The sequence below is a fragment of the Neofelis nebulosa genome, chromosome 3 (genome assembly GCF_028018385.1).
Source record: "Neofelis nebulosa isolate mNeoNeb1 chromosome 3, mNeoNeb1.pri, whole genome shotgun sequence".
Classification (NCBI taxonomy): Eukaryota; Metazoa; Chordata; class Mammalia; order Carnivora; family Felidae; genus Neofelis; species Neofelis nebulosa.
In genome coordinates, this window is record NC_080784.1 from 206,854,193 (window position 1) to 206,882,146 (window position 27,954).

Sequence of the window (27,954 nt, forward strand, 5' to 3'; positions counted from 1 at the left end):
TGCGCGCGCGCGCGGCAGGTGGAGGCCTGGTGGGTGCGGGGCAGGTGCGTGTGTGTGCGCGAGGATACGGGGCGGCGGGGGAGGGGGGTTGCTGGGTGCGGGGTAGGAGGGTGCGCGGATGCCGGTAGGTGCGGCCAGGCGCGGCCGGCGGGAGAGCCTCGCTGCCGGGGCGGGGCGGGCGGGGCGGGCGGGCGCGGCCTGCAGCCGCCCGCGTCTTGCTGCGCGGCGCTCGCGCCTGGAAACAGGAGACTGCTGGGCCGGAAGCCCCGCCCGCGCGCGCGCCGCCTGTCCCCGCCCGGTGGAGCGGCTGCTGGCGCGGCGCGGCTCGGCACGGCGGCGCCCGGGCGCAGGCGAGCGGGCGGAGCAGCGGACGGCGCCCAGGCCGCCCCACGCGCCGGGCTCGCGGCGGAGCGCGCCGGACTCGTCGGGGCCCGCGGCCGCCCGCGCCTTTCAATGGGCAGCTCGCACTTGCTCAACAAGGGCCTGCCGCTCGGTAAGGCCGCGCGCGCGCATTTCCGGCCGCGGGGGCGGGGCGGCGGGCGGGGCGGGCGGGCGCGCGCGGGCCCCGGCTTTGTGTGCGAGTGCGCGTGCGTGCCGGTATCCCGCGCGCCGCCGGGGGCGGGGCCGCGGAGGGTCGTGCGCGTGCGCGAGCGGCTGCGTGCGAGTGCGCGTGCGCCGGCGCCGCCGTCACGCCAGCCCCCGCCCGCCGCCGCCCGCGCAGGTGACACAAAGGGGCGCCGCGCCCGGCCCCTGACCCCCAGTCCCGGCCCTACAGCGCCGGTGGTGCGCCCTGGCGCCTAGACGTGGCGGACTCACGGCCCCTCGCGGGCCGGGCCGCTGCGTCCCGCCCCGCGTCCGTCCTGCCGGGACCGGGCCGGCCTCCTGGCGGTCGCGTGGCCTTGTCCCCTCTGGGCCCCCCGTGGCCTGGCCGTTGTCCCCGTTCCCCGACCTGGACGCGCCGGCGTGTGGAGCCGCCGTGGGTGGGCTCCCGGGGCGAGGCCGGGCGCGGACTGCGGCGCGGGGCTGCGTGTCTGCGGGCGCCGAGCTCCGGCCCTGCGCCCCGGGCGCGTTTGCTGGCCGCGTGCTGCCGCGGATGCCGGGCTCCTCCCTCGCCGCTGCTCATTCAGGCGGTTTTGGGGGCGCTTAGCTTTATGGCACGCTTCGTGCTGCCCTTTGAAGTTGTTTACTCATTTTCTAAACGGGAATAAAATTAGAGCGCCCAGCTGGTGGGGAGGGCGGCTCTTCCTTCCCTGGGTGGCCCTCAGCCAGCAGCCTGGGGCGCGGGCTTCCCCAACCGAGCAGCCTGCGCGCTGCACTCACTCCTCTGATCCAGTCTGTTCCACCGGAGTACGTCAAGAGGTGTGGACCCCATTCAGTTTGTCATAGGCACCTCTTTTCCCCTTTGCGCTTATAAAGGTGTCAGAAACCAGGATCCTAGCAGGTGCTCTAGACAACCCAGCAGGGCCTTGCCCCCCCCATTTTTCCCACTGGGGACCCTGGGGCTGGGGCTGTAGGGGAGCAGGCCAGCTTGGGGACACTCCTGGGTGGGTGCTGGTTTGGTCGCCGTCTCAGTGCCTGGTGCCCCCCTGTTGAACCCAAGTGTAGGGGGCCATCTTGCAGTTCCCGGTCAACTTCAGCCTTCAGCCGCCAGGGCCTGGGGCCTCCTCTGGAGTGGGTCCAGCAGGGGAGGGGCCAGGCTGGGTGGGCCAGGGAGCTGCCCCTCCTCCTCCCCTCTGCCGTTGGAACCTTGGGGGCACTGGCTCCCTGAGGCCTGTGGGAGAGAGGCTACAACCACACCTGAGCCAGGAGTTGGAGGCTAGATCTTTCTGTGGCTGGGTGCCCTGCCCGGCCCTCTGCCTGTGCGCGGAGAAATGAGGGCACCACCTCTGGGCATGCCCGGAAGGACAGCCTTGAAGCTGGCAGCGGCTTAAGCCGGGAACCTGGCCAGCGGCCAGACCCCTTTATAGTGATCATTTTCCTCGTGCTTTGTTTAGGACAGATTAACCTCTGGTTGGGGGAGGGGGGACCACTTGTCACCCAGAAGTGGAACAAGATTGGCTTTCTCTGGTTAGTCTGAATAGAGCAGTCAGAGGTGAAATCCTCACCCAACTCCCACTTCTGGGGGTGGCTGGAGAATTAGGTCGCAAATGGGGGGATGGCCACATCCCCTTTTCCTACCTGGTTTCCCCTTTTCCAGGATCCGCCCTCTTCTTCAAGAGCAGCGACTTCATTTGTATAAAAATGTACACCAAAGAGTGCTCTGTAGCTGCTGGCCTCCAGCATGGCCGACATTTGAGGCACAGGGAGCGTTGCACACGCGCTCTGTGGGTCAGTGCAGGCCATCCACTCTTGGTGTGGGGTGACATCTCTGAGGTTCTTAGGGGAGTGGCCAGAGAGGACCAGGGCACGGACCTAGCCCGTCCCTGGGGGTATTCCGGCCGAGCCCCTGCTGGGTGTGTGGTCTTGAGCTTGTCGTGTGCTCTGCTCGTGTGCGTCTGTCAGGTGGGGATGGCGGTGTGAGGCCATGTGGGATCATGAGTGAGCACCTGTTAAGTGTTGGGGACGGGTCTAGGAGACAGGATGGGGCCAGGGCCAGGGTGAGGGGCGGGGCAGGACAGGCCTGGGGACAGAGCAGGGTCCTGGGGCAGGAATGGAGACAGGAGCAGGGCCTGGGGCAGTGCCGCCTTGTGCTGTGTGCCCGCCCTGCTGTCCCTGGATGTCAGCCTGGCGATGTGTGCGCTCTGGGTTTCACCTTCTGTGCACCCTAGAGCTTCAGGACTGTGCCAAAGGGGGCCGTGGGGGGCCTGCTGGACCCCGGCTTTGGTCTGCTCCCCCTCCTTGCGGCTCCCACTGGTGCCCGCTGTGTGTGCCGGCCCTGGAGCTCCACTTCCTGCAGGGGCCGGCCGTTGTGTTCCACGGTCGCTCCAGGGTTCTTCTCTGTTGGGTTTTATCACCACCGCTGAGCGCGGGGTTGGGTTTGGGTGTCTCTGCGAGGCCTCTTGAGGGACGCGCGCTTGGGGCTGCATGTTTCCCCACCCCACGCACGTGTGTCCTGTTCAGCCTGTCTCGGGGTGTTGGTGCACCTCCAGCCTGTCCAGCTGTGGCGGGTTGCTCTCTGTTCTCTCCGTTTCTGAGAAATGGACTTGTGGCAGGGGTGACCTGTCTCAGCCCCTGTCCGTCCTCTCCCCTGACTGCATTTGGGGTTTTCTTCCTGCCTCTTTTCTTCAGTTCGAGGACACTTGGGGGTGGGGGGCTGGGAGCACGGAGCTGGGCCTGGGGCTGGTGTCGCCTGCCCTGCTGAGGTCCTGCTGACTGTCCTGGGGCAGGGCCCGGTTCTTGGCGCTCAGCCCCGAGGGCCCCATGTTCTGGGGAGCTGGAGCCACCCCTGTCTGGAACCTCAGGGCAGAGATGAACGACTGTCTGCAGGAGGAGGGTCCTTGGGTTCGGAGGCGGGTCTGGCCTTGGCTCCCCCCTAACCTGGTGGAAAGCTGAAGATCGGCGGGGGCTTCCTTTGGGCCAGCAGAACTGCCCGTGCCCGTGCCCTTGGGGCGTTGCCGGTCCAGTAGCCAGACCACAGCTTGTGGCCGCTGCCCGGGGCTCCTGGGTATGGAGGACCCGCTCAAAGGCTAGCGCATCTCCTGGTTTCCCTCCATTGGTGGCGTGAAGAAGGACCCGTACGAGGCTCCGGGGGACGGGGGGAAGTTGTCTGGCCCTGGCACCGCCGTCTGTGGGGTGGGGGGTGTCCACACCTCACTCGTCTCTGGTCCCCAGACGGGACTTCACATCTCCTGTCACTGCCGTCCCGGGAAGCTCAGCTGCGGATGGGTCACGGGCCGGCACTGGTGTGGCGCCCTGGGGGAAGGGGTCCCTTATGTCCCTGTCAGCCCTGGAGCCCGGCCATAGACGGGCTGGACGGCCGCCGTGGTACAAGAGCACTGTGCTCGGGGAGGTCGGGGGCGGGGTGGGGGTGGTGACAGTGTGGTAGGACTGGAAGCTGGGACGGTTGAGAAGAAATCCCAGCAGGTCTGGCGGGCGGGGGGGCCGGGGGGGGGGGGCCCGACGCGGCGCTTTCTGGACCCACGCCCAGAATCCCAGGCGTGGATTCTGGCCTGTATGGAGGCCGCGGTGCCATTGACTTCGGTCTTCCTGCGTCTGTGACGTCCGTGTCCTGCAGCTTGGCCAGGTCTTGAAGGTGGTGGCACCGCGTGGGGTGTCCCCAAAGCAGTTGTCGGATGCCACGTGCGGAGGGGAGGGAAGGCCACCTTCCCTCCACCGCCAGCCAGCACCCTCTCTGCGACGGCGATCAGGTTCTCGTTTGTGGGATCCTGAAGCGTCACAAAGCCGCATAAAAGCTCGAGAGAGGAGTATGTGGGACCGAGGCTCTTGGGGACAGGAGCGTGCCTCTGCCACGGTTTTAGTCCGCATGTGGGTGGTGGTCAGTGCCCTCGTGGGTTACAGTAAGTTAAGGGGGTGGCACAGCGCGTGCAGCTGACGGAGAGTCCGGCCGCTGAGGTCTGCGAGGCCACTCTGCCCCACGGCCCCGCGTCGCCCGAGGGAGCACCCTGGCCTGGTCTGCGCGGGCTCGGGTCCTGCCAGGCCAGACACAGTCCCGCTGTGGGAGCCGCCCTCCACTCAGCCCGCAGCCCTGCCCCGGGCAGCGTGGCCAGGCCTGGGGCCTCTGGACCAGGACAGCCCGAGGAGGCTGCCGTCCGGAGGGTGTGACCGCTGGCCGGCAGAAGCTGAAAGACGGAGGGGGCTGGCCGAGGGCAGCCTGCTGTGGCTGAGGGTCCGGCTCTGTGGAGGAGGAAGGAAGGGCTGGCAGGGGCTAGGCAGCCCATGAGGGTCTCGGGGGTGTGACAGGCTCTGGGTCAGGGGCGCAGTGTCTCCGAGGCGGCATCTAGGACCAGGGGCCTGGCTGTGGCAGTGGGGAGACGTGGGGCCTGAGCGGAGGGGGGTGGGGGGTATGGGAAGACGGCTTAGTCTCTGAGGCTGGAGAAGCAGCAGGAGTCCTGGGAGTGTGTTGTGGGTGTAGAGCAGGAAGTGCTTGTCAGAGTTGGCGGGGAGGATGGGGAGGGCCCGGGGTCCCAGCTCAGTGCGCTGCGCCCAGAGTGGGCTAGGTTCTCCGGAAGCTGCTGTGGCTCGTCTGGAGAGGGCTGGACACCTCGGGTGTCCCCAGACCCCCGATCTCCTCCCGAGAGTGACCCCCAGTGGAGAGCCGGGCCAAGGAGGCCAGGTCAAATCAAGCACAGCAGGGCAGGGGGTGGGGAGAGCAGGAGTGACTGCGGGGGCGGGGAGACGGGCCCCCAGAGCTCCACGCAGACACCCGTGGGAGGGGGTCTGGGGTGGGGGGGTGACAGGCTCCTGGAGCTCCACGCAGACACCTGTGGAAGGGGCCCCTGGGACCTGTGGTCCCTTCTCTTGCCCCGTTTTCTTTCAGATGAGCTTTGAGACCAGCTTCAGACTTCAGGGCGAGTACGAGGACAGGACAGAGAGCGTGTGCACCCCTGCACGCAGCTGCCCCGTGCCGGGTGGGGGTGTTCCCGCCGAGGTGCTGGTGTCACAGCTGGAGTCCTGCCCCCCCCCCCCCCCCCCCCCCCCCCCCCCCCGCCCCATGCTTCGTGCTGCGGCCTTGCTTACTGGCATCCGGCCGGCCAGCCTAGAACCGTGTGCCGACGAGTGTCGCAGCGCCTGTGCTGGTGCTCACGCGTGCTTCTCCGCGGGGCCTGTGCCGGGTGGCGGCCAGCAGAGGCATCCGCCGCAGCTCATCGGGCCCTCCGCCCCCCTGTGCCCCCCGCTCTGGCCAGGGCTTCCTGAGTCACTAGCCATGCTGACCACTGCGTTTCCTCCACCGCCTTGCTGAGTTGCAGGGGTGCAGATGCGCACCTGCCATCGTGGGGCCCGGTGTGGGTGCCGTCACCTCCCACTGCGGGCACCCAGCCCCCCAGAGCCACCGCCTCCGAGAGCGCAGCTCGTCACGTGCAGAGTAAAGCGGACGTGTGTGTCGGGCGGGCGCCGGAATCCACTCCCTCCCCGTGGGCTCACCGCCCGCCTGGCGCCCGTTAGGTGCCGAGACGGGTGCCCGCAGATGCCCCCCTCCTGCTGACGCCGTAAGCTAGCCCGCATGTCGTCGGGAGTGGGACATCGGGGCCGGGCGGGGGCAGAAGGGAGCCCGGCAGTGTTGAGTACGGGGTCGGGCGGGCGCGGAAGCCCTGTGTCCCACGCTCCCAGACCCCCGTCGGGTCTCTGGGCCCCACCCCCGGTAGTCAGGCCCCGTCCCCCGGCGAGGGGCTCTCGGTACAAGAGCTGTTGCTGCCTCTTGGAGCAGGGGACTCTCAGGAGCCTCCTGTGGGTCATCGTGGATGGGCACCGGGAGGAAGGGGGTGGAGCGGAGGGACACGGGCAGGGCACCCACGGGGACCCTGGGGTCCACTCTGCTGGCCGTACTCTCTCCAGCTGTCCCTCGCCCATGGGGGCAGGAGGCCTGGCCTGGGGCTGCCGCGTGTAGGTGCCGGACACGCGTGTTTGGGGAGCTTGGGGCAGCGCGAGGTGGTCCGCCACGTAACTAACTGGCCGGAAGGCGGTTTTGCTGCGGAAGAGCGAACGATAACCGTGGACCGTCCAGAGGTTTCCTTGACTGGTGGACGTTTGGTTTCATTTCCCTGTTGAGGGGGACGCCCCTTTCGCTGTTACGAAAGCTCAGCCCTCCTGATGGTCTCCCAGCCCCGCGGGGTCTGAGCCACGGGGGGCGTGTGGCGGGCGTGTGGCAGGGCGCCTGGAATTAGTGGCGGCGGGGACGTGCCGGTGCGTGCCAGCTGGCGCCCCTTCCTGGAGCGCGGGCCAGTCTTGGGGTCGAGCGCCTGTGGCACCAGCACCAGGCGAACCCGCATGCGCCAGTGTGAACGCGTTCTAACGTTTTTCCGTTTTACGGTAAGGTCTTCCTAATTTTGTTGTTCATTTTTCGCGTTTTATTTTGTCTTTTTTTTTTTTTTCAAGTTTATTTACTTGTTTTGAGAGACAGAGAGCTTGTGTGCATGGGGGAGGGGGAGGGAGAGGGGGAGAGAGAATCCCAGGCAGGGTCCGTGCTGCAGCCCAGAGGCCAGTGCTGAGCTCGAACTCCCAAACTGTGAGATCGTGACCTGAGCCGAAATCAAGAGTTGGTGCTGAACCGACTGAGCCGTCCAGACTCCCCGCATTTTGTCTTTTTTAGTGAGCATTTTTTAGTTTTTGTGATTTTATCATTTATGGCAAAACTGAATTCTAGAAAATTGATTACACGGCAAAACTGCTCGAGAAAAGGTACTTCCGTGAGGAGAGCGGACACAGTTCGGGACCCCAGTGACCCTGGCCCTGTGTCCTTACTGCCGGCCCGCACGGAGCCTCCCCCCACCGCGTGTCCTCGTGGCTCTCTGTAGTTGTTCTGAGCAGTGATATCACTTAGGGGGGCTCCTCTCTGGCATTTTCTAGAAACGAGGTGGAGATGGTATTTTCACAACTCGAACGTCCCCCGGCACCAGCCTAGAAGCTTCCTGTAGTCGCACGGCCTTGTTACTCTCTCCCGCACTGGACTTGGCTTCTTCTGCTGCTGGACTTGGGTCACCCTCCCCGGCCCCACGCTGTCACCAGGCACCGAGACCCCTGGGGCACCGGGGCAGGCGGGAGCCAGGTTCACCTGCATGGGTGTGTGGCCCGAGCCTGAAGTCACCACCCATCTGCACGTGGGGCCTGACTCGGGCTGGCCTTTGAGCCCCACGCCTGCTGGTGCTTCCCTGGGTGGGGCTCACACCTCTGCCCATAGTGAGGTGGCCCGGGGAACACACCCCGACCCCTTGAGGCTGCTCGTGGGTTTCTGAACCCAGGTCAGGTTTGGCAAAGCCACGCTTCCCTCTGAAATCATTTTCACAACAGAGGTTAGCAGTGGGCACGGGAGAATCCAGGGCGTGACGCCAGAGTGCCTGAGGCGTCTGGCTCAGCTCCCCAGGGGTGCAAGGGCACTCGGGACGCGTGTGTACAGGGCGTATGGTCCTGGGCCCCTCGGAGGACGTGCGAGCGTGCGGAAACACCGTCTGCCGAGGGCCACGCCGACCAGGGAGGATCCGGCCGGAGACACCCTGGATGCTTTCAGGATTTAGGGGGAAAACTGAAGAAAGCCTAGTGACTGCACGGTTGGCTGTGGCCCGTTCCAACCCCCCTTCCCCTGCACTCGCTGACTTTGCGGGGCGAGGCAGGGCAGACAGGGCGACCCCACTTGGCCAGGGAACGTGGGGATCCTGTGAGGCCTGGGAAGTGGTGCTTCATCTGGGGCCAGTCGGGGCACTCACCACCAGGGAGGCGCAGAAGTCCTGGGGAGGCCAGGCCAGCCAGACTCGAGGGCTCTGATTCAGCTGTCCTTGGTGGACACCTGTGTCCTTGGCAGCCAGCTTGCCGCCCCTGGCCCAGACACCTCAGGCCCGCTGCTGGCCCCCTGCTTGTCTTCTGAAGGTCAAGGTCGAGGGTGAGGCTTGCCTCCCGGGGAGGTGGGGCGGGGCGGGGCAGGGCTGGCCTGGGCCTGGCCTTGCTGCTACCTCCTGCACCAGCCCTAGACTCCCGCACACACGCCCACTCCCCTGCCACCACGTGTCCCAGGGTTGCTGCAGGCTGGGTCCTGCCCGGTCGAGCCCAGTCGGCAAAGGTTCGGGTCGTAAGGCACATCCACGCTCGGGGGCGGAGACAGAGGATATGGGTCAGAGGTCACACCTGCACAGACTAGAGGTGAGCAGACCCCGGAGGTGCTGTGGTCGAGCGTGGCCTTCTGGCACAGCCTAGGCTCGCGGGTCAGGACCACAGGGCACCCGCCTTGGTGCAGAAGTGGCGGTCACAGCTGGAGTCTGGCAAGGGTGAGAGCCACGTGGGTCCCATGGGCCGCAGGTACGTCCCTGCTGTGGCCGGTCTGCCCGATGTCCCTGTGGCCGGCATCGGGCGGGGGACGAGTGCATCCGGTCCCTGCTCCGTGCTGGCCTCCTGAGGTGCCATCTGATCCCAAGGTTGACACCGGTGGTGTCGCGGGTCCTGGCCACCATGGCTCCCAGCCAGGCCTCGGGGCCACCCTGGCACACTGTCCCCATGCTGAGAGCAGGGGTCCTGAGCATCCATGCTCAGTCCCAGCTCTTGGCACGTCCTCAGCCCGTCCGTACAGGTGTGTGACCAGGAGTGTGTCCTCAGTGTCCTGTCGGGGGGTGGGGGGGCCGTGTCTGAGTCGATGCCAGTGCCGGGGATGTGGCCTGTGGGGACTGGCAGAGGGGGCCTGGGGGACAGCCCCCCCTGGGTCCTGTGTGGTGCAGGACAGTGGTGTGTGTGTCCCGGTCTGCATCCTGCGGTCCCCCTCTCGGTGGCCCCCTCAGAAGTCCACTCTCCCTGCACAGTCACAGAGGCCCAGGAGGCCGTTGGGAGCACGAGACAGAGGTTTGCAGGACTGGCGGCAGACTAGCCCCCAGGGCCCCGGCCTCGCACCTCGCACCTCATGGACGCTGGTAGCGCCTGGGGCGGGGTTCCCACGTGCCAGGAGGACCTTCAGGGTAAGCAGCGCGGCTCCTGGCTCTGGGCGGTCCCGGCCTGGCAGCCGCGGGCACAGAATCAAGGATGCAGCGTGGAATTTCCGGCGTCTGGGAGTCCTAGTTGGCTCTCGACGGTATTTTAACGTGTCTCTTGTGTTTAATTTTTAGTCAGACTTTGACCCCGGCGCAGGCTTCAGTGGTCGCCAAGGATCAGGAGCCTAAGAGCTTTGGTTCGAGACAATTAAAGACGTGGGATGAGGATCCAGTGACAGGACGCGGTTCTGCCGGGGGATTCTGAAGATAAAACGCTTTGAAAAGTCGAATTCATGGTCGTGGAAGCTGAGCCCATATTAAGAAATGTCAGGTTGGTTGGGGCTCCCGGAGTGTGAAGCAGCTGGAAACCAGGCCCTCTGCGACCGCGGTCACCCTGTCCATTCGGCGCGTGCGGCGGGTCAGGACGGCCTCAGTGAGGCCCCGTGTGCGGTGGAGTGGGGGTTCCTCGGGGGGCCCAGCCCCCCACCCCCCACCCCCGCCACGCCTCCCCAGGGCAGGTGGGCCAGGCCACAGGTCGATGCTGGGTTTGTTCTGGTCGTCCGCCCGCAAGCTCGGTCCCGGGTTGGGGAGTTGCCGCAGAAACCCAAGGCCTGTTCCGGCGCTGGCTGCGTGGTCGGGAGGCCGGACCTCCCTGGGTGAGGGGGCGTCGTCCGGTCGGGGGTCCTGACGCCGCGTCTGGGCAGCCCTGCGGACTGGGCCTGCTCTCACGTGCTGCTCTCCAGCGGGCGGCGCCCTGGCATCGGCGGTGTCCGGGCCCGCAGGGGGGCCTTACAGCCTCAGAGCTCAGCTCGCAGGGGTGACACCGGTCTGTGCTCGTCAAGAGTTAGAGCTGAGGGACTCTGACGGTGGGCGTCTTCCAGGTCACTCGAGAACAGCGGCGATAAGCCTCCGCTGGTAAAGTCAGTCTTCTAAGTGAGATCACCGTCCCAGCACGGCTGGAGACGTGAGCGCCGTCTGTGCGCGCAGCTCCGGGCCGTCTGGAAACCGCGCCTGTGCTGGGCCCCCCGGGGGCGGGAATCGCACCGCTCGCGGGGCAGGGAGGGAGGCAGCAGAGACGGGGTTCTGGCCCTGCAGACCCCGCTCTGAGCCACCCGCTGGGGCCGCCGCGTCCAGGCGGCTCACGTAGGCGGCGCACTGGGGCCGTGGGCCTTCCCCGGGGCGAGTCTTCGTGAGGCCGTGGGGTGCACGGGGCTGGTCCTGTCACCTGGGAGGCCCTCCTGGATGAGGCGTAGTCCCCTCCTGTGTGGAAGGAGCGTCTGGTGATTCTGAGTCCCCTGCCGGGCGAGGTGGGGGCTCTGACCGCACCGCGGAGGTTTCACCCCCCAACCCCTGCACGGTCCCCGCTCTTCAAATCTGCCAGCAGACGCGGTCCCTTCGGGGTTTCTGGGTAGCCACGCTGCCGCCACAGGCGGAAAAGAACGGATGCCATCACGAGGCCCGTGGCGCTGCGTCCGCGTGTCCCGGTGGTGAAGACCGCGGCTGCCCCGGCGCCTCCACGTGTGTCTGCGGCCCCGAGCCCCGTGGGGTGGTGACAGTCGGCGGGGTCCCTGCTCACTCGGGCGTCGGTGAGCTGTAGCAGACGCTGGTCTGCTTCTCCCGGTGGCTCATAACCCTGGTTTGACAAAGTCCAGACGAGCAGACGTGGGAACTCTCGGGGCCTGCGCCGGGCTGTGGATGGTGGCGGGTGGCAGGGGGCTCGAGGTCTCAGCTGGGGCCGCCGCTGTGCTGAGCGTCCGCTCCTGTCTCCGCAGGCGTCCGACCCCCGATCATGAACGGGCCCATGCACCCCCGGCCCCTGGTAGCGCTGCTCGACGGCCGGGACTGCACGGTGGAGATGCCCATCCTGAAGGACGTGGCCACGGTGGCCTTCTGTGACGCACAGTCCACGCAGGAGATCCACGAGAAGGTAACGGCGCGGGGCGCTCGGGGGAGCGAGGAGGGCAGGCGGGTCCCTCAGGCGTGAGCCTCAGCGGCTCCCGGACCACCAAGACACGTGCGGCCATCGTCGCCCCGCCCTGTCGGAGGCGGAGACGGCTACTGCTGGGCATCTCGAGCCGTTGCCGTTGTGACCAGATGTTCTCAGAAAGCAGATCCGGGGGCCGCGGACATGGCAGACAGGACTGGGGGCCGGTGAGCTGCATCATCCTGGTCCCACATTGGTCACCTGGGGCATCCCGGGCTGGCGGCCAAGCATTTAGGCCTGGGGTGTCTGCTTCTGGACGTGGCTCCTGGAGGGCCTGCTGCGGGCAGCCCAGCCCCGGGTCTGGGTTGGGGCCCTGGTGACAGGATGGACGGGACTAAGCCGCCGTCCTCACGCCGCCCGCCACCCCCACGTTGCCCGACGCGTCCGTGTCAAGCCTTGAGCTGGGCTGCCGGCGACCCCACACCGCTGCGCCTTGGGGGCCCGGCAGAGGCAACGGACGGTCCCCTGTAGGGGATGGCCCCGTCGGCCAAGCCACGTGTCCTTCCCAGCAGCCGTTTTCTGCTGCGTGTCCGTCACAGAACCCGAGGGCCCGGGCAGACAGCCCCCGCCCACGCAGAGAGAGAACCCATGGCTGTGGAAGAAAACCCACAGGGGCCAGGACACCGAGGGTGGGGCTGAGCGTGTGCGCTGCTGATAGAAACCTCAGGAACCTGGCGGGCCGGTGGGGGGGTGGGGGAGGGCAGGAGCGCCGTGACCAAGTGACGGCCCGCCACCGTCCAGGGCTGGCGGAGTGCCGCCCGCTGTAGGGCGCTCGCGGAGCAGCCCCTCTGGAGGAGGCACATGCTGCGACACCCCCACAGTGACACCCCCCCCCCCCACCCCCCCCCCCCCGGTGTTTATGCCAGAGGAGAGCCCCTCCCGTCCCGACGGCGAGTTCGGCAGCTCCGGGGCAAGGCGCATGGGGGCTCGGGTGCCCAGGCGAGGAGCGCAGGGCCGAGTGGGGCTCTGCCCGTGTGACGGTCTGGCCTGTGGCCTGCCCGGGTGCTGGCTGCTTCAGTCACCACCGGGCGGAACCATGTGGCCGCACACACCCGTGCGTGTGGAACGATGGAGCTGGGAGGGCGATTGTGAACCTTCTGCTCTTCCAGACTAAAACTTTTAGTTCATTTTTTTACTTAAGAAATTTTTTTTCAGAGTTTTATTTTAGAGAGAGTGTGTACATGCAGGCGGGGAGGGGCTGAGAGAGACAGAGAGAGAGGGAGGGAGGGAGAATCCCAAGCAGGCTCCATGCTGTAAACACAGAGCCCGATGTGGGGCTCAAACACACAACCCTGAGATCAAGGCCTGAGCCAAGTCAGGAGCCGGACGCTTAACTGACTGAGCCACCCAGGCGCCCCCAAAGCATTTTGTTGAAAACTACAGCCAATATAGGGCATGAAAGATACATACAAATAGAAATGTTTAAAAATCATAAGCGGTACTAAAGCAAGTTCTACCAATAAATTTGAACACTAACACAAAACGTGTTTTCTTTCAAAATTGTAATTTATCAAAACTATCTTGAAAAGTTAACGTAAAACCCAGATGAGCAAGTCAGACACCCCGGCGGAGGGGCAGTGAGGGGCCTCAGCTCCACCGGCGATCCCGCCCCACGCCCAGCAGACAGACAGACGTTGCCAAGACGCCGCAGCCACATGGCTCGGGAAGACGGGACGACAGGTACTCGCAGAGAAAAATGGCCTGTGATTTACGCTTTGGGTAGAAGAGAGTGTTGGGGACCCGGCCAGTCAGAGCCTCAGCGAGACCTACGGGGCACCTGCTTGTGCAGCCGGCGGCTCACGGCGGGAAGGCGGCACCCGAGAACTCGAATGCGCGCTTGGAAATCAAACACGCGAGTGGAAAAAATTTAATTTTAATAGAAAGCTTGGAAGACACTGCCAAGGGGAGCCTGAAGGAGAGGTGGAAGAGGCGAGGCCAGAGGAGAGCCTTGCAGACCCAAGGGCTCTCAGCCAGGCATGCCCGCCTAGCTGCCACCCTCGGGAACCTCCCACTTCCCGGCGGAAACACACCTCCTTCCCCCGGCTTTGCTGCCGGGCATAGCCCGGGGACTAAGTCCAACCAGGAAGAGGTGACAGGCCTTGTGTGCAGAGCCGCCTTCCCTCTTTGTGGGCCAGAAACCACATGTGATGGCTGGAGCCTGGGCAGCCACCTGGGAGTGGCAGAGCCACCAGACGGGAGCCCTGGACCCTGATGGCTGTGGAGCTGACACAGGGCCCCTGGACCACCTATCTGAGGGCTTTGGCTTGGTGAGGGAAACGGCTTCTCTTCCACATCGCCGTGGATCAGGGAGTTGGTTCTACCTGCTTAGAAGCAGCTGGATGTCGGATGTTACCTGAGTGTTATGGAGGAGAGGACTGAACACATCAGCGGATGTGATGAAGAAACCTTCCAGAGCTAAATGGAGACTCTGGCTCTCCTGCCGTGAACCCAGGACAAGTGTTGGGGGCCCACAGGATGCTTTGCTGTTCAAGTAGCAGATCCCACCACCAGCCCAACTTTGGGTACCTTAAAGCTTCTGGGAAAACCAGTTTTCAACCCGTGGTTGCACCTCGTCAGACCGCAGAGGCAGGGGCATTTTCTCAGTTACTCTTGGAAGCTCCTTAAAGACCAGCACCTGCAAAGCAGAGGGGCAATCCGGGGGGGGGGGGGGGGGTGCGGGGGGGGGCGCGGCAGGTGGGAGGGTGCCGTCAGCTGGCCTGGAGCAGGAAGTCCCTGAGGGGCATTTCTGGGAAAGTGGGGCACCTGTAGGCGGCAATGTGGGGACACGTCAAGGAAGACGGCAAGGGCACAGGAAAAGTGTTTCAAGAGTCCTGGTCAAAAGTGAGGCTCCTGGTCCCCGGAAGGAGGTACCGGGGCCGGCGTGAGAAGTGAGGGGGATGTCCAGGCAAATGCCGAGACGGTCTGTGCAGCGAGTAGTGCGTGGCGGGAGGTGGCTTCGGGCGGGAGTGTCCCAGCGACTCTGAGGCAGACAGTAGGGCTGTGTTGGTGCCCACTGAGAGGCCCCGGGGAAGCGGGGAGCATTCGGGAAGTGAGCCCAGGTACCCCGGGGCAGCCTCCCAGGTGAACGGCCACGCGTGTGCACGTGTCCTGACAAAAGTAGGGGGGCTTTTGCAGGGGCTGACCTTCCCGTCCTGAGGTCAGGACAGAAGTGGCCGTGCTGAGTTCTGTGGAAAGTGGGGCCGTGTAACAGAAAAGGTCGCTGCGTTGAAGAGCAGCGAAAACAGTCATGTGGCGAAAGAAAAGACGAGTGACAAATGGGTGGGTGTTTGCTGTACCCGAAACGGCTCACGCTGCCTTCCTCCAAGCGACAGGGACAAGACAAGTCCCAGCAGATGGGGGGGTGGCGGAGGGTGCGTTTGGGCAAAAACAGTGACCGCCGGGAAGCAGGTGACACTGTCCCTGCCCCCACGTTAGCCCGGCTCTGGCTGCACCCAGGGAGCATCAGGAGGTGTGAGGCGCCACGCCTGCTCAGCGGTGGCTGTGGCCGTGGCCGGCTTTGATGGTGCTTTGGCAGTTCTGTGAAAACCTGTCCCCTCTGGGGCCTGCATGTGGCCCTTTGTCACAGGGAAACATCCCGTGACAACCATATAAAAGTGTGCTGGGGGCAGGAACTGTGTCACTGGCCTGCTTTTCTGAGCCTCAGCCTCACAAAATGAGTCACACCTTTGTGTGGACGCAGAAAGTAAGTAAACTTGAAGACCCGGGAAGCTTGCACATGGTGCACGTGTGTGTGTGTGTGTGTGTGTGTGTGTGTGTGTGTGTAAAGGAAACGAGCGAGGCCTCCCCTCCGGGATGCAGGGAGGGGGCGTGGTGGACCCCGTCAGTGCCTCCCAGCACATATCTTCCCAGCCAGCTGTTTGCCGCTCCCCTTCTGCGTGGTGCCCAGCGAGTGCCCCTCAGACCCTGCTGCTGCTGTGAGCACCCCGGGGCCCCTGGGCTGAGTTCATCCTGCAAGGCGGGCCCCACGTACCCGTTCGGGGGCTAAAGACACGGTTCAGGCAGTAGCCTGGCCACACGGCTGGTGGAGGGGGATGTGAGTTGCCGGTGTCCGACTTATGGAGACAGACGTCCCCTCTGGGAGGTCGATGTGGCACCGGGGGAGGGGGGTATCCCAGTCCCTTCGCGGTCACGAGAGGGAATGTGAGGGACTTCCAGGGCGCGTGGGCCTGGGGGCCGGGTGGAGCGGTGCGGTGGTCCTGGCCTGCGCCCGTCTGCACGGAGCTGCCTCGGCAGCGGGCTCTCCCCCCGCGACTGGGCGGGGCCTCCCTGGCAGGGCCAGGGGCGGGTGGCCGCTGAGGACTGCAGCTTCCTGTTCTGAGAGCTTCACCTGGTACTCCGTGGTTAAAATAGGCTCAGTGGAAAAAGGATTAAGACATGAAAAAATTTACCGAGAAACCTATGTGGTCAGGTCACACGGAGAAGTGCAAATTAAGGCTGAAACGACGGGTGTCCCTCCCACGTAGCATTTTACACCCCGGACTGCCCGGCGCCGCGGGCTCGGTGCCGGAGGGGGGGTCGTAACCGCCAGGTGCGGCCGGAGCGGCGCCCGGAGCCCGGAAGAGGCCTCTCCAGCGGACCCACTAGTTTGCACTGCTAGGGACTTCTCTCAAGGCAGTCGTGGGTTTTACTGCAGCCAACAGTGGTCGTAACCCAGATGCCCCAACAGTAGGGAACGTCAGATCCTGGATCGTCCGTGTTGGGATGTAGCTCAGGACAGTGAAGGTCACGATTTGAAGACTTGCCTGCCGTGGTTAAATGCTCAAGATAGAAAGCCGGCCGCCTGCACGCACGCAAGCCTCTCCACCTGTCCACAGCTGAGCCTTGCTCTTCTCTGCAAGAGGCCCGCATGTGTCCAGCTGCCCCGGCCGGAGACCCAGTCTCCCTCGGGAGCTCCCGTCCACAGTCCGTGTGTCTCTGAGCCCAGGGCTGCTCCTCCTGGCGCTGGCTTGCACCCCTCTGGATCCCCAGTTCCGCTGCACGTCCGTGTCTGCCCACAGTGGGCACCGGCAGATCTGTCCCCTCGCCCCCACCCCTGCTGCCATGGCCATCCACATCTCCGGTCTGTGCAGCACAGCAGCCAGAGGACTCTTCCCAGGGTCTCGTTGGCCAAGGTCTGCCCTCTTGCCTCCGCCCCACAGCCCCGCGTCCACTTCCCAGCCACCCTCCTCATGCGCTCCTAGTTAACCCTGTGTCCCCTAAGCACTCGCTGCTGCTCCCCTGTCACACATGGGTCCTCGCTTCCCTCTCACACCAGGGCCAGTCAAGGTGCCAGAAGTCTGTGCCTGTGCAGCCTGGACCTCCTTCCAGGAGTCCAGGGGCAGGAGTCAGGATGTGGGCAGTGACCCATCCCATTTGTTCACACGTCAGCCTGGCACATCCTTGCCTCTAGGAGCTGAAATTCCTAGGATCTTCAGTGCAAGGAGCAGGAGCAGGGGCCCACAGCACCCTCAAGTCCGGGCCAGCCAGAGCAAACAGGACCAGGGACCCAGGCCGCCTCTGTCCTGCCTCTCAGTCATCTCTCCCTTGGCCCTTTTGGTGTGGTCCCCTACGGCCATGTCCCCCTGGCCACCTCAGCCGGCAGGAGAAGGGAGGCCATGCCAGCCTGAGGGAGTTGTATTTTGGGTTGCCATCTGTCCAGTGGAGGAAGGGACTGAGACAGGGCGGTTAGCAGCTTCACTGTGCCCCGCACCCCACACGGGACACCTGCTCTACTCCACTGCCCACATCAGCCCGGAGTCTAGGCCGTCCTGGGTGCAGTCCCCCTCAGCTCATGCCTGGTGCCTTGCCGTCCAGCAGCCTGTGCACAGCCCACTGCTGGCCTCACTCGTCCTGGGGACTCAAGGTCAGCAGAGCCTGTGGTTGGCCTCCCTCCCCATGCAGGAGACCCAGAGTCAGCACAGGAAGCTCAGTCTGGGGGAGGACAGGGTGGCATGGTGCTGGAAGTCCCCAGTAGCCAGCGCATTTTTTTGAATTGGAGGTGTCTTGATTATAAAGCTTTCACGGCTGTACCCCGTTAGGGTCCCTGAACTATGACATGCCCTGGATTACACCGTGTGTCTGGAGCATCGCCGGCCCAGAGATTGGACCTTGCGGCTCTTCCGCCAACGTCCGGCTCTTGCCAGGACAGTCCTTTAAGGCCGTGCTCGCGACCCTGGGGCGCGGTCCTGCTGCCCTCCTGGACCTGGGCCAAGCCCCTCAGAAACCAGGCGTCCCCGCCTCCTGTGTGGCTGCTGGGCACCCTGGGGGCTTCCAAGCGGGGTGCTGTGCACACTGGGAGCAACGCTACAGCGGCAAGGGGTGTGGTCTGCACAGGCGCCGCTGAGTGAGGCGGGGCTTGGTCGGCAGGGAATAGGCCCCGAGTGGGGTGTGGGCGTGGTCCGCGCGGGCCTGTCCCCTCGTGGGGGGTATGGGCGTGGTCTGCACGGGCGCCACCGAGTGAGGCGGGGCTTGGTCGGCAGGGACCAGGCCCCTCAGGTGTGGGCGTGGCCTGCGCAGCGGCTCTGAGCGCTGTCTTCAGGGCTTATCCCCACCCTTGGAGAGCTCCACGTTTGCGCGGGCCCTGTGGGCGGGGCCGTGGGTGGGGCCCTAACTTTGGGGAGGACCGCCCCCTTTGGGCGGTTTTGGAAGCGGAGTGGCGCATCAGCCCGTGTCATCTAAACTCTGGGGAGGCAGGACACCGATATGCACCTGGGGCCTCACGCAAGGCAGCCCAGGCCACACACAGACAGGAGGACCCCGCCGGGGCAGGCGTCCAGGGCTGTCCCGGAGAGCCATGGCCATTTCCTCGGGAGGCCCGTGCTGGCTGCGGCCGCCCTGAATGCCCTGGGCCGCTCGCCGGCCAGCGGGAGCTGCAGGTACAGGGGCAGACCTCGCCCACCTGAGCACCTGGAGAGGAGGGGCCCGTGCTGCCTGCGTGCAGGGCGAGGGCGTGGCCCCCAGCGTCCCGTGCTGGCCCGGCAGCCGACGCCATCCGAGGGGCACGTCGCAGCCCCGCCGGCCCGGCCTTCCGCACAGCCGTCCTCCCTACGCAGGTGAAACGTCCTTTACCCGCAGTTGTTTATGGTCGTGGGGCCCCATGTGCGCTTCTGCCACGATGATTTGTAGTTTCCTCGTGGGGTCGCTCCGGTCGTTGGTCACGGCGGCCCTGCAGCTTTCGGCCACCCCCCCCCCCCCCACCCACCTCCGCAGGGTCTGGGGGTTTCGGATGCTCTGTGTCCTCCCAACACCCAGCTTCCTCTGTCTGTTTTACTGTCTGGTGCCCACAGGTAAGGTCAGCCCGCTGCCCGTACAGTGCGTTCCCCTGGGCCTGCAGTTTATGGGGCGGGGTGGGCCCTGGACTCCCAGGTGAGTCTGAGCAGCGTCAGCAGAGCCACACTGTGATGACCTCAAATGTCACCGCAGCGGCTTCTGGCCTGAGAAGGCCGCAGTGCACAGAGGAAAGAACAGCGGGAAGCCCCTTGGACTGTCCCAGCCTGGGGCCAGGCTGGGGGTGGGGGTGTTCCCCTCCCCCTCCCAGGGTGTCTGGGCTGGTTTGGGGGCAGCAGGCAGACCAGGAGCCCAGGTGGGGCCGGCATGTGACTGGCGGACGCCCTCCCTCTCGGCAGGTGCTGAATGAGGCAGTGGGGGCGCTGATGTACCACACCATCACGCTGACCAGGGAGGACCTGGAGAAGTTCAAAGCTCTTCGTATCATTGTTCGGATCGGCAGTGGTTTCGACAACATCGACATCAAGTCAGCTGGGGACTTAGGTAGGGCGGTTCCGGGCTCTTCCTTCGCAGCTGTCGTGTGTCCTTCCCTGGGCTGGATTTCCTCACATCTGGTTTTGTCTGTGGGTTTTGCTTTACACCAAGAGTCCCCTGCAGCTGCCTGTTTGGCTGGAGGTGACTCATGAGCCTGCTTTTGGGGTGCAGAGCCCCGGCCACTGGTCAAAGCAGCTTCCTCAGAAAGCCACGCGAGAGCACGTGTCCTCTGGCTCGTGGGCAGTGTGCGTTCTGATCTTGCCTCCCCGTGTGTCTGCACCAGCCGCGTGGCCTCATCCAGCCAGGTCGTGCCCGGCCAGGGCCTGCGGTCAGAGGCAGTGCCCCCGGTGCCTGGTTGTGCCTGTCCTTTCCTCCGGGATGCAGCTGAAGGACCTTGTCAGAACGTTCCGGCATCTCTGCCTGCCGCAGAGTCGTGGTGGGGTTTGCGTCACGCGTCCTGGCGTTTACTGTGCTCCTGCGGGCACACTCGTGCCCACCACCGGCTCACCTGGCCAAGCCCTCCCGCCCTGTTGTCACCTGCCCCCAAGCAGCATGCCCAGGAGCGTCGCACCCTGGCCTGGGGGCTCCTTGGAGGCTCTGTCCCTGTGCACGGAGTCTGGCCTCACTCTGTTCCTCCGCCAGGGACCGTCAGAGCCGTGCCCTGTGCTTACCTTTCAAAGCCTGGCAGGTGGCCACTCGGAAGTCCCAGGTCCTGGTCTGCTCTCCCAGGCAGCAGTTTTGTTCCCAGGTCTAGGAGACACTGTGGCTTGGGCCCCCTGTCCCCCACCAGCTCTTGCATTTCACGGTGGGCTGAGTTGTTTCTGGAACCCACCCCGGGCCTGTCCTGCAGCCCTGCCGGTGTGTTTGGCATCATCCTGGCATTTGGGGGAGCTCGAGGAGCTGCTCATCCGTTCACCAGGCGCCTCTAGAAGGTCAGGTGGCCAGCAATCTGGGCGAGGTAGATGCCTGCCACGTCCTGTCCTGTCTGCCGCTGGACCTACAGGCAGCTTCTCCCCGTGGCACGTAACCAGGGTCTGCCTCCTAGCCTCCCAGGATGGCCTGGGGACGCGCCTCTGGCCTTTCGTGGGGGAAGGGCCACGGCTGGCTTTGGTGACCGTGCGTGCGTATCTGTTCCCAGGCATCGCGGTCTGCAACGTGCCGGCGGCGTCTGTCGAGGAGACGGCCGACTCCTCCATGTGCCACATCCTCAACCTGTACCGCAGGACCACCTGGCTGCACCAGGCGCTGCGGGAAGGCACACGGGTCCAGAGCGTCGAGCAGATCCGGGAAGTGGCTTCCGGAGCGGCCAGGATCCGTGGGGAGACCTTGGGCATCATAGGACTAGGTGAGTTAGTCTGCGTCCTCGCCCCTTGTGTTGGCTCGGCTGACCACGAGGCTGGGGCTTGGCTGTGCTGCCGGCCGGTCCCCCCCCACGCTGGACGGTCCCCCCGACCTGAGGGCGACTTCCCCCCTGCAGGGCAGTTTCCAGGCTGGAGACAGCGTGGGGCCGATCCTCCCAGGGACAGCAGGTGTGGGTCACACGTACGCCAACGTGGTTGCCCGTGGGGTCACACACGAACGCGTGCCCACCACACTCAGACACGCTCACCCTGTCCCCGCTCCGACCACGGCTAAGTGGACGTGGCCTTCAGGCGAGGGCCCGGTGGCCCTTAACCCTGCTGTGGGTGGAGGGAGTTGGTTTACCTGCCATGCAGGCAGCTGTCCGGGGTCCGTGATGTCCCTCTTCTGTTTCTTGTTTGCGACCCATTTCCCTACCCAAACTCGGGCTCCACCCACCTGGGAAGGCCAGCATGGACGGGAACCCCTTGTCATGCTGCCTCCTGAGCTTCCTCTGGTTGGCCCGCATGGCCTCCCCGCCCCACAGAGGCAGCGCTGTGTGCGGTGTGGGGCAGTGCCACAGGGACGTCTGGGTATTGTCGATCGCGAGGACGCACCTATGTTAGGGCAGATCGGGGTCGTCCGTGAGACACAGGCCTGTCTCCTCCGGCACAAATCGCCGTCCTGCTGAGATGGGCACGCGGACACCAGGACTGGTCCCCACGAGTGTCTCCCCCTCCTGCTGCCCCCACTGTTGTGAAGGCAGGGACGGCATCCTTCACCTGGGGCCCCAGGCGTGGGGTTTGTTGAAGGAGGATGGATGGGCAGCCAGTGTGCCTGGCCGGGTCGATTTGGGGGCTGCCTGATCTCATTCGGCAGTGCTGTCGAGAGACTCTGGCCTGGTGGGGCCGGGTGGGCCGAGTCTGACTTGGCAGAGGTGACCCGAGCAGCCCTTGCCCCGGCCCCTGCTCAGGGGACTGTCTAAATGGCTCTTTGGGTGTCTGGGTGTGTGTCCGGCCCCACCTACCAGGCAGCGGGTGCCCTGTGGCTGAGTTACCTGGCCTCGTGGCACCATGGGCAGCTGTTTGGGTGCGGCTGGCAGGACTGTTCTGCCCTGGTCTCACCTGGGGTCCCGGGGGTCCCGTCCCTCGGGCAGTCACCCTTCAGCAGGCAGGTGCGGGACCCCGCCCCCCACCATGGTGGCCTCAGGGAGTGTGGGCTGTTTCTCCCCTGCTCGCTTTCCTCATGGGTGTTTCCCTGCCCTGGGCCGGCCGGGGGACTCCAGAGGGGCCCTGAGGTGCCGTGTGGGGTGCCCCCTGGCCTGCGGCACCGCTCCCTGAGACGTTGGGACCGTGGCCGCGCTGTCCTGGGCCTGGCTTCCCGGTGGCCCCACTGTGGCCAGGTCAGGGCTCCCTCCTGGGGTCCCGGAGTTAGTGGCTCCGAGCCCCTCTGGTCTTCCCCCTCCAGATGCAGGGGCCACCCCTCTGGTGCTGCGGCCCTCACCCTGTGCCTTCCCCAGGGACCCCCTCCAGCCCCTGCCCTCCTCTCTGAACGCCCAGTCTTTAGCGTCTGGGAGCAGACGCCTGGGGGCGGACAGGGCCGTGCTCCCCACAGCGAGCGGCCCCGGGCACAGGGGAGACTGAGGCGGTGTGGGGGGTCGCTCAGCCTGCGGCCCCGGTGACGCCGAGTCTCGCCCTGCCAGGTCGCGTGGGGCAGGCGGTGGCACTTCGGGCCAAGGCCTTCGGCTTCAACGTGCTGTTCTACGACCCCTACCTGTCAGACGGCACGGAGCGGGCGCTGGGGCTGCAGCGGGTGAGCACCCTACAGGACCTGCTGTTCCATAGCGACTGCGTCAGCCTGCACTGCGGCCTCAACGAGCACAACCACCACCTCATCAACGACTTCACCGTCAAGCAGGTGGGCGCCCGCCACCCTCATGCCCGTGTTCCTGGGGGAAGGGGAGAGTGAGGGTCGGGGCCTGGGTGCCGGGGGCCTGGGGGAGGGCGAGCGTCGGGGCCCGTGTTCCCAGGGTCCTGGGGAAGGGCAAGTGTTGGGGCCCGGGGTCCTGGGGTCCTGGGGAAGGGCGAGGGTCGGGGCCTGGGTGCGGGGGGCCTGGGGGAGGGCGAGGATCGGGGCCTGGGTGCCAGGGGCCTGGGGGAGGGCGAGGGTTGGGCCTGGGGTCCTGGGGAAGGGCGAGGGTCAGGGCCTGGGTGCCGGGTGCCTGGGGGAGCGCGAAGGTCGGGGCCCGTGTTCCCAGGATCCTGGGGAAGGGCAAGTGTTGGGGCCCGGGGTCCTGGGGTCCTGGGGGAGGGCAAGGATCGGGGCCTGGGTGCCAGGGGCCTGGGGGAGGGCGAGGGTCGGGCCTGGGTGCCGGGTGCCTGGGGGAGCGCGAAGGTCGGGGCCCATGTTCCCAGGATCCTGGGGAAGGGCGAGTGTTGGGGCCCGGGGTCCTGGGGTGCTGGGGGAGGGCAAGGATCGGGGCCTGGGTGCCGGGGGCCTGGGGGAGGGCGAGGGTCGGGGCCTGGGTGCGGGGGGCCTGGGGGAGGGCGAGTGTCGGGGCCCGGGGTCCTGGGGTCCTGGGGGAGGGCGAGGATCGGGGCCTGGGTGCCGGGGGCCTGGGGGAGGGCGAGGGTTGGGGCCTGGGGGCCTGGGGGAGGGCAAGGGTCGGGCCTGGGGGCTGGGGATAGGGCGAGGGTCGGGGCCTGGGTGCCGGGGGCCTGGGGGAGGGCGAGGGTCGGGCCTGGGGGGCAGGGATAGGGCGAGGGTCGGGGCCTGTGTTCCCAGGGTCCTGGGGAAGGGCAAGTGTTGGGGCCCGGGGTCCTGGGGTCCTGGGGGAGGGCAAGGATCGGGGCCTTGGGTGCCAGGGTCCTGGGGGAGGGCGAGGGTCAGGGCCTGGGTGCCGGGTGCCTGGGGGAGCGCGAAGGTCGGGGCCCATGTTCCCAGGATCCTAGGGAAGGGCAAGTGTTGGGGCCCGGGGTCCTGGGGTCCTGGGGGAGGGCAAGGATCGGGGCCTGGGTGCCAGGGGCCTGGGGGAGGGCGGGGGTTGGGGCCTGGGTGCCGGGGGGAGGGCGAGGGTCGGGGCCTGGGTGCCGGGGGGAGGGCGAGGGTCGGGGCCTGGGTGTGGGGGGCCTGGGGGAGGGCAAGGGTCGGGGCCTGGGTGCCGGGGGCCTGGGGGAGGGCGAGCATCGGGGCCTGTGTTCCCAGGGTCCTGGGAAGGGCAAGTGTTGGGGCCCGGGGTCCTGGGGTCCTGGGGGAAGAGCGAGGGTCGGGGCCTGGGGTCCTGGGGGAGGGCGAGGGTCGGGGCCTGGGGGAGGGCAAGTGTCGGGGCCTGGGTGCCTGGGGGAGGGCAAGGGTCGGGGCCTGTGTTCCCAGGGTCCTGGGAAGGGCAAGTGTTGGGGCCCGGGGTCCTGGGGTCCTGGGGGAAGAGCGAGGGTCGGGGCCTGGGGTCCTGGGGGAGGGCGAGGGTCGGGGCCTGGGGGAGGGCAAGTGTCGGGGCCTGGGTGCCTGGGGGAGGGCAAGGGTCGGGGCCTGTGTTCCCAGGGTCCTGGGAAGGGCAAGTGTTGGGGCCCGGGGTCCTGGGGTCCTGGGGGAAGAGCGAGGGTCGGGGCCTGGGGTCCTGGGGGAGGGCGAGGGTCGGGGCCTGGGTGCCGGGGGCCTGGGGGAAGGCGTCCCCGAGAACCAGGTGAGAAGCCGGGCCGGAGCCCCCCTGACCTGACAGCTGGCCGTGCGAGCTTGGCGGGGCTGGTTTAGTTGGTGTGAACTCAGGGTCGTGGGAACCCTTCACCTCAGAGCAGGGTGGAGCCCCTCACCTTGGAGCAGTGGAGAGGGGCGTCTCCAGGGCAACCCTGAGGGCTTTTAGCAGAAGGAAGTGAGGCCGTGCTGGGGTAGAGCCGGTGCAGCCACAGCCCACCCTTGCCAACGGGGCTCCCTGGTGGGGCCGCTGCATTGAGGACCACGTCTCAGGGCTCCTGTCCGTCAGGCCAGCACCACAAGGTCCTGAAACCCCATCTTCCAGGTGTGTGCAGGGCTAGGAGCTCGGGCCACACCATGTCATGGATGCATCAGGTCCTTGCCAGGCACCACATGCAGCCGGGGGGCTGGGCCAGAACACCCCACTGCTGTGGCAGGAGGCCAGCTGTGCGTTCCCTGGTCCTCCAGGTGGGGCGGGGCCCACACAGACCCCCAAGCCCTCTGCCGGCCCGAGAGAGCTCCTGCTCGCCTGGGTGGGAAGAGGCCAAGTGCAAGGTCCCAGAGCCAGCCCCTCTGTGCCCCCTGGTCCTTGAGGCCCTTCCCCTGGGTGGGCGGGGCAAGGCAAGTGGAGAGGCCTCCGTGTTGATCATGTCGATTCGCTCCTGCTGTCCTTTGTGTCCCCCAGATGCGACAAGGCGCCTTCCTGGTGAACACGGCCCGGGGCGGGCTGGTCGACGAGAAGGCGCTGGCCCAGGCCCTGAAGGAGGGGCGGATCCGGGGCGCAGCCCTGGACGTGCATGAGTCGGAGCCGTTCAGGTGCCTCCTGGCGACACCCTGGGTGGTCCTTGGACAGCACCTCTCCCAACCGGGCCCCCACCCAGCCTCACGCCCCACGCTGGCCGCTGGCTGGAGTGGGGCTGGGCCTGCCACCACGCGTAGTCTCCAGGCCCCAGCCAAGGGTCCAAGGACACGGCGTCCTTGGGCTTGGTGTCCAGCCTGAGCTACTGCTCCAGGCGGGCTTGCCCCCGGGGCCCGGCCCCCCGGGGCCCGGCCGGGTCTCAGTGGGCGGGTGACTGGTGCTGTAGGTGGGGAAGGGGAGGGCTCAGACCCGCGCTCCATGCCAAGCACTTCGGGGTGCCACGTCAGTGGGTTTGCCCAGGTGCGCGAGGCAGCTGACCCTCGTGTGGCCGCGTCTGTAGAGGCCCCGCACCGAGAAGCCGTTGTGGGTCGGCAGCTAGCCCCCGGTTTGTCAGCTTTGCCGGGAGGGCCTGGAGGCCCTGCGGCTCGGGGACCAGCGCCCTCGCCTGCAGGGAGGGCAGGGGCAGCGTCCCCGCTGCTGTCAGGGGCCCGTGGGCAGGTTTGACCATCCTCGGGTCCCCTGGTCTGACGCAGGGGTGAAGTGTGGGTCCAGGCGGGGTCAGGCACCCCCCCCACTACCCTGACCTGCTCTGCGCCATTCGTAGCTTTAGCCAGGGCCCTCTGAAGGATGCGCCTAACCTGATCTGCACCCCCCACGCGGCCTGGTACAGCGAACAGGCCTCCATCGAGATGCGGGAGGAGGCAGCCCGGGAGATCCGGAGAGCCATCACAGGTGAGGGCTGCGGGCAGACCCTGGTGCGGCCCCTTCGGAGGCCTGCACCGCTGGGCCGCCAGAGGGACCTCTGCTCCCCGCCACTCGGGGCCGCGGAGCTGAGACGGACCTGCGCCGGGGCGGGTCCACACCCTTCCGCACCCTGCCAGGCCCCCAAGTGCAGAGGTCAGCACTCGGCTTCCATACGGTGCTCCCCACACAGCCCTCGGGTCCTCCTCGCACAGCACGTTGACGGTGCCTGCTCTCTGTCGCCCGTGTGGGAATTCGGCACGCGTGCCCCCCCTCACCCCGCGTTTAAAAAGTCTGGCTGTGCTTGTGAACCTGGGCTGGGCCTTCGCTGCCCTCCAAAATCCCTAGGCCCGGCAGAGAGCTAAGGGCACCGCTCGGTGCTGGGGGCTCCCTGAGCTGCGAGGTGACCGTATCCAGGACCGGCGCCTGCTGGGCCTGAGGGGAGGGAGGGACCCCGAGCCCCTGGGTCCTCGATGCAGCCGCGGCACACGCACTGCCCTTCCTCCTTCCCCCGCATTTCCCAGGCCGGATCCCTGACAGCCTGAAGAACTGTGTCAATAAGGATCACCTGACAGCGGCCACCCACTGGGCCAGCATGGACCCGGCTGTGGTGCACCCCGAGCTCAACGGGGCCGCCTACAGGTGAGTGGGGGCGGGGACACAACACTTCCGTCATGACTGAAGGTGGGGCAGGGGCCCGTGGGGGGCCCCCAGGCTTGGACGTGCATGCTCGCCTGGGCCCCAGTGGAGCAGAAGGGCAGGGCGTGGGAGACCAAGCGGGATGGCCTTTCTGGCCTGGAGGCGCCAGGCACGTGGGCAGAGACCACCCTGGAATCGGGAGCCAGGGGAGGAGTCCGGGCGGGGAGGGGTCCTGCTAGGCGGGGCCTTTGGGAGCCGCCCCCGCTTCGCTGGCCCTGTGCTGTGGGATCTGCAGCCGAGGGAGGGACCTGGCCCAGGCCCCGCCCCCCCATCCCTGCTGCGAGCTTCACCTGCGGTCCTCCCCCCAGCAGGTACCCGCCGGGCGTGGTGGGCGTGGCCCCCAGCGGCATCCCAACCGCCGTCGAAGGCATCGTCCCCAGCGCCATGTCCCTGTCCCACGGCCTGCCCCCTGTGTCCCACCCGCCCCACGCCCCTTCTCCCGGCCAAACCGTCAAGCCCGAGGCAGATAGAGACCACGCGAGTGACCAGTTGTAGCCCGGGCGGAGCTCTGCAGCCTTGGCGCCCTCGGACGGGTGGTGGCGGAGGCGGCGTCTGCGAGGCCACAGCGCTCCAGAGACTGTCCGGGCGCCGCGCGGGCGAGAGGCCCGCTCCTCCGCCCTCCCCGCGTCAGCCGTAGTCGTCCTTCCCCGAGGGCCAGCCGCTGTCCTGTGTTCTTTGCGTCCTCGTTAAGCAAAAGAAGTTTAGTAGTTAATTCTATCATGAATGTTCTTGTCCGTGTACAGTCTTTAGAACATCACAAAGGATCGGTTTGCTTAGCTGTCTGCGGGGAGAGAGCCCGAGGGGCCGTGCTCCGCAGGCCGGGCTGAGGCTGCGGCCCGAACACACCCGCGACCAGGCAGTTGGGCAAACTTCTCAGGACAACGACTCCTTCCCGTTTTTCTTTCTACGCCACACAGTGCATTGTTTTTTCTACCTGCTTGTCTTATTTTTAGAATAATTTAGAGAAACAAAACAGAGGCTGTTTTTCCTCATTTTGGCATGAACCCCCTTGTTCCAAACGAAGATGGCGTTGTAAGTGGCTCGGAGAGAAGAGGAGGGTGTGGCGCACAGCGCGCTCCGGCCGTCGGCACCGGTCCCGGGACGTGAGGGCGCAGCGCCCTGGCCTGCGCGGGTGCCGTCCTGCTGACGTGGTAGGCTAGCAATATTTTGGTTAAAATCATGTTTGTGACTGTAACCATTTGTATGAATTATTTTAAAGAAATAAAAATCCCAGAAAGAGCCGGCAGGCCCAGCGTCTGTTTTGGTGGCTTTGCCTCACGGGACACCAGCGGGTCTCAGCCCTGGGGAGCCCCGGGGTG

The 27,954-nt window shown here is 66.3% G+C and overlaps 1 protein-coding gene and 1 long non-coding RNA gene across 4 annotated transcripts; both read left to right on the forward strand.

Annotated features, from left to right (window-relative positions):
- Nucleotides 1–100: 100 nt before the first annotated feature.
- Nucleotides 101–27,881, forward strand: CTBP1 (C-terminal binding protein 1). Of its 3 annotated transcripts, XM_058723241.1 has the most exons (10): nt 284–493; nt 9,699–9,894; nt 11,336–11,490; nt 19,173–19,317; nt 20,447–20,653; nt 22,349–22,563; nt 25,022–25,152; nt 25,800–25,927; nt 26,461–26,578; nt 26,944–27,881. In XM_058723241.1, exons 2-10 carry the CDS (start codon nt 9,888–9,890, stop codon nt 27,128–27,130), a joined length of 1,293 nt encoding a protein of 430 aa, XP_058579224.1. In that variant the 5' UTR covers nt 284–493; nt 9,699–9,887; the 3' UTR covers nt 27,131–27,881. The 3 variants fall into 3 exon arrangements, with proteins under 3 accessions (XP_058579221.1, XP_058579222.1, XP_058579224.1); XM_058723238.1 differs by lacking the exon at nt 9,699–9,894 and having other exon boundaries at nt 101–493; XM_058723239.1 differs by lacking the exon at nt 9,699–9,894 and having other exon boundaries at nt 101–493; nt 26,947–27,881.
- LOC131507926 (uncharacterized) lies at nt 728–3,180 on the forward strand. The gene is made up of 2 exons (XR_009259825.1): nt 728–2,636; nt 2,667–3,180. It is a non-coding gene; the product is annotated as an uncharacterized LOC131507926 (long non-coding RNA).
- Nucleotides 27,882–27,954: the final 73 nt, after the last annotated feature.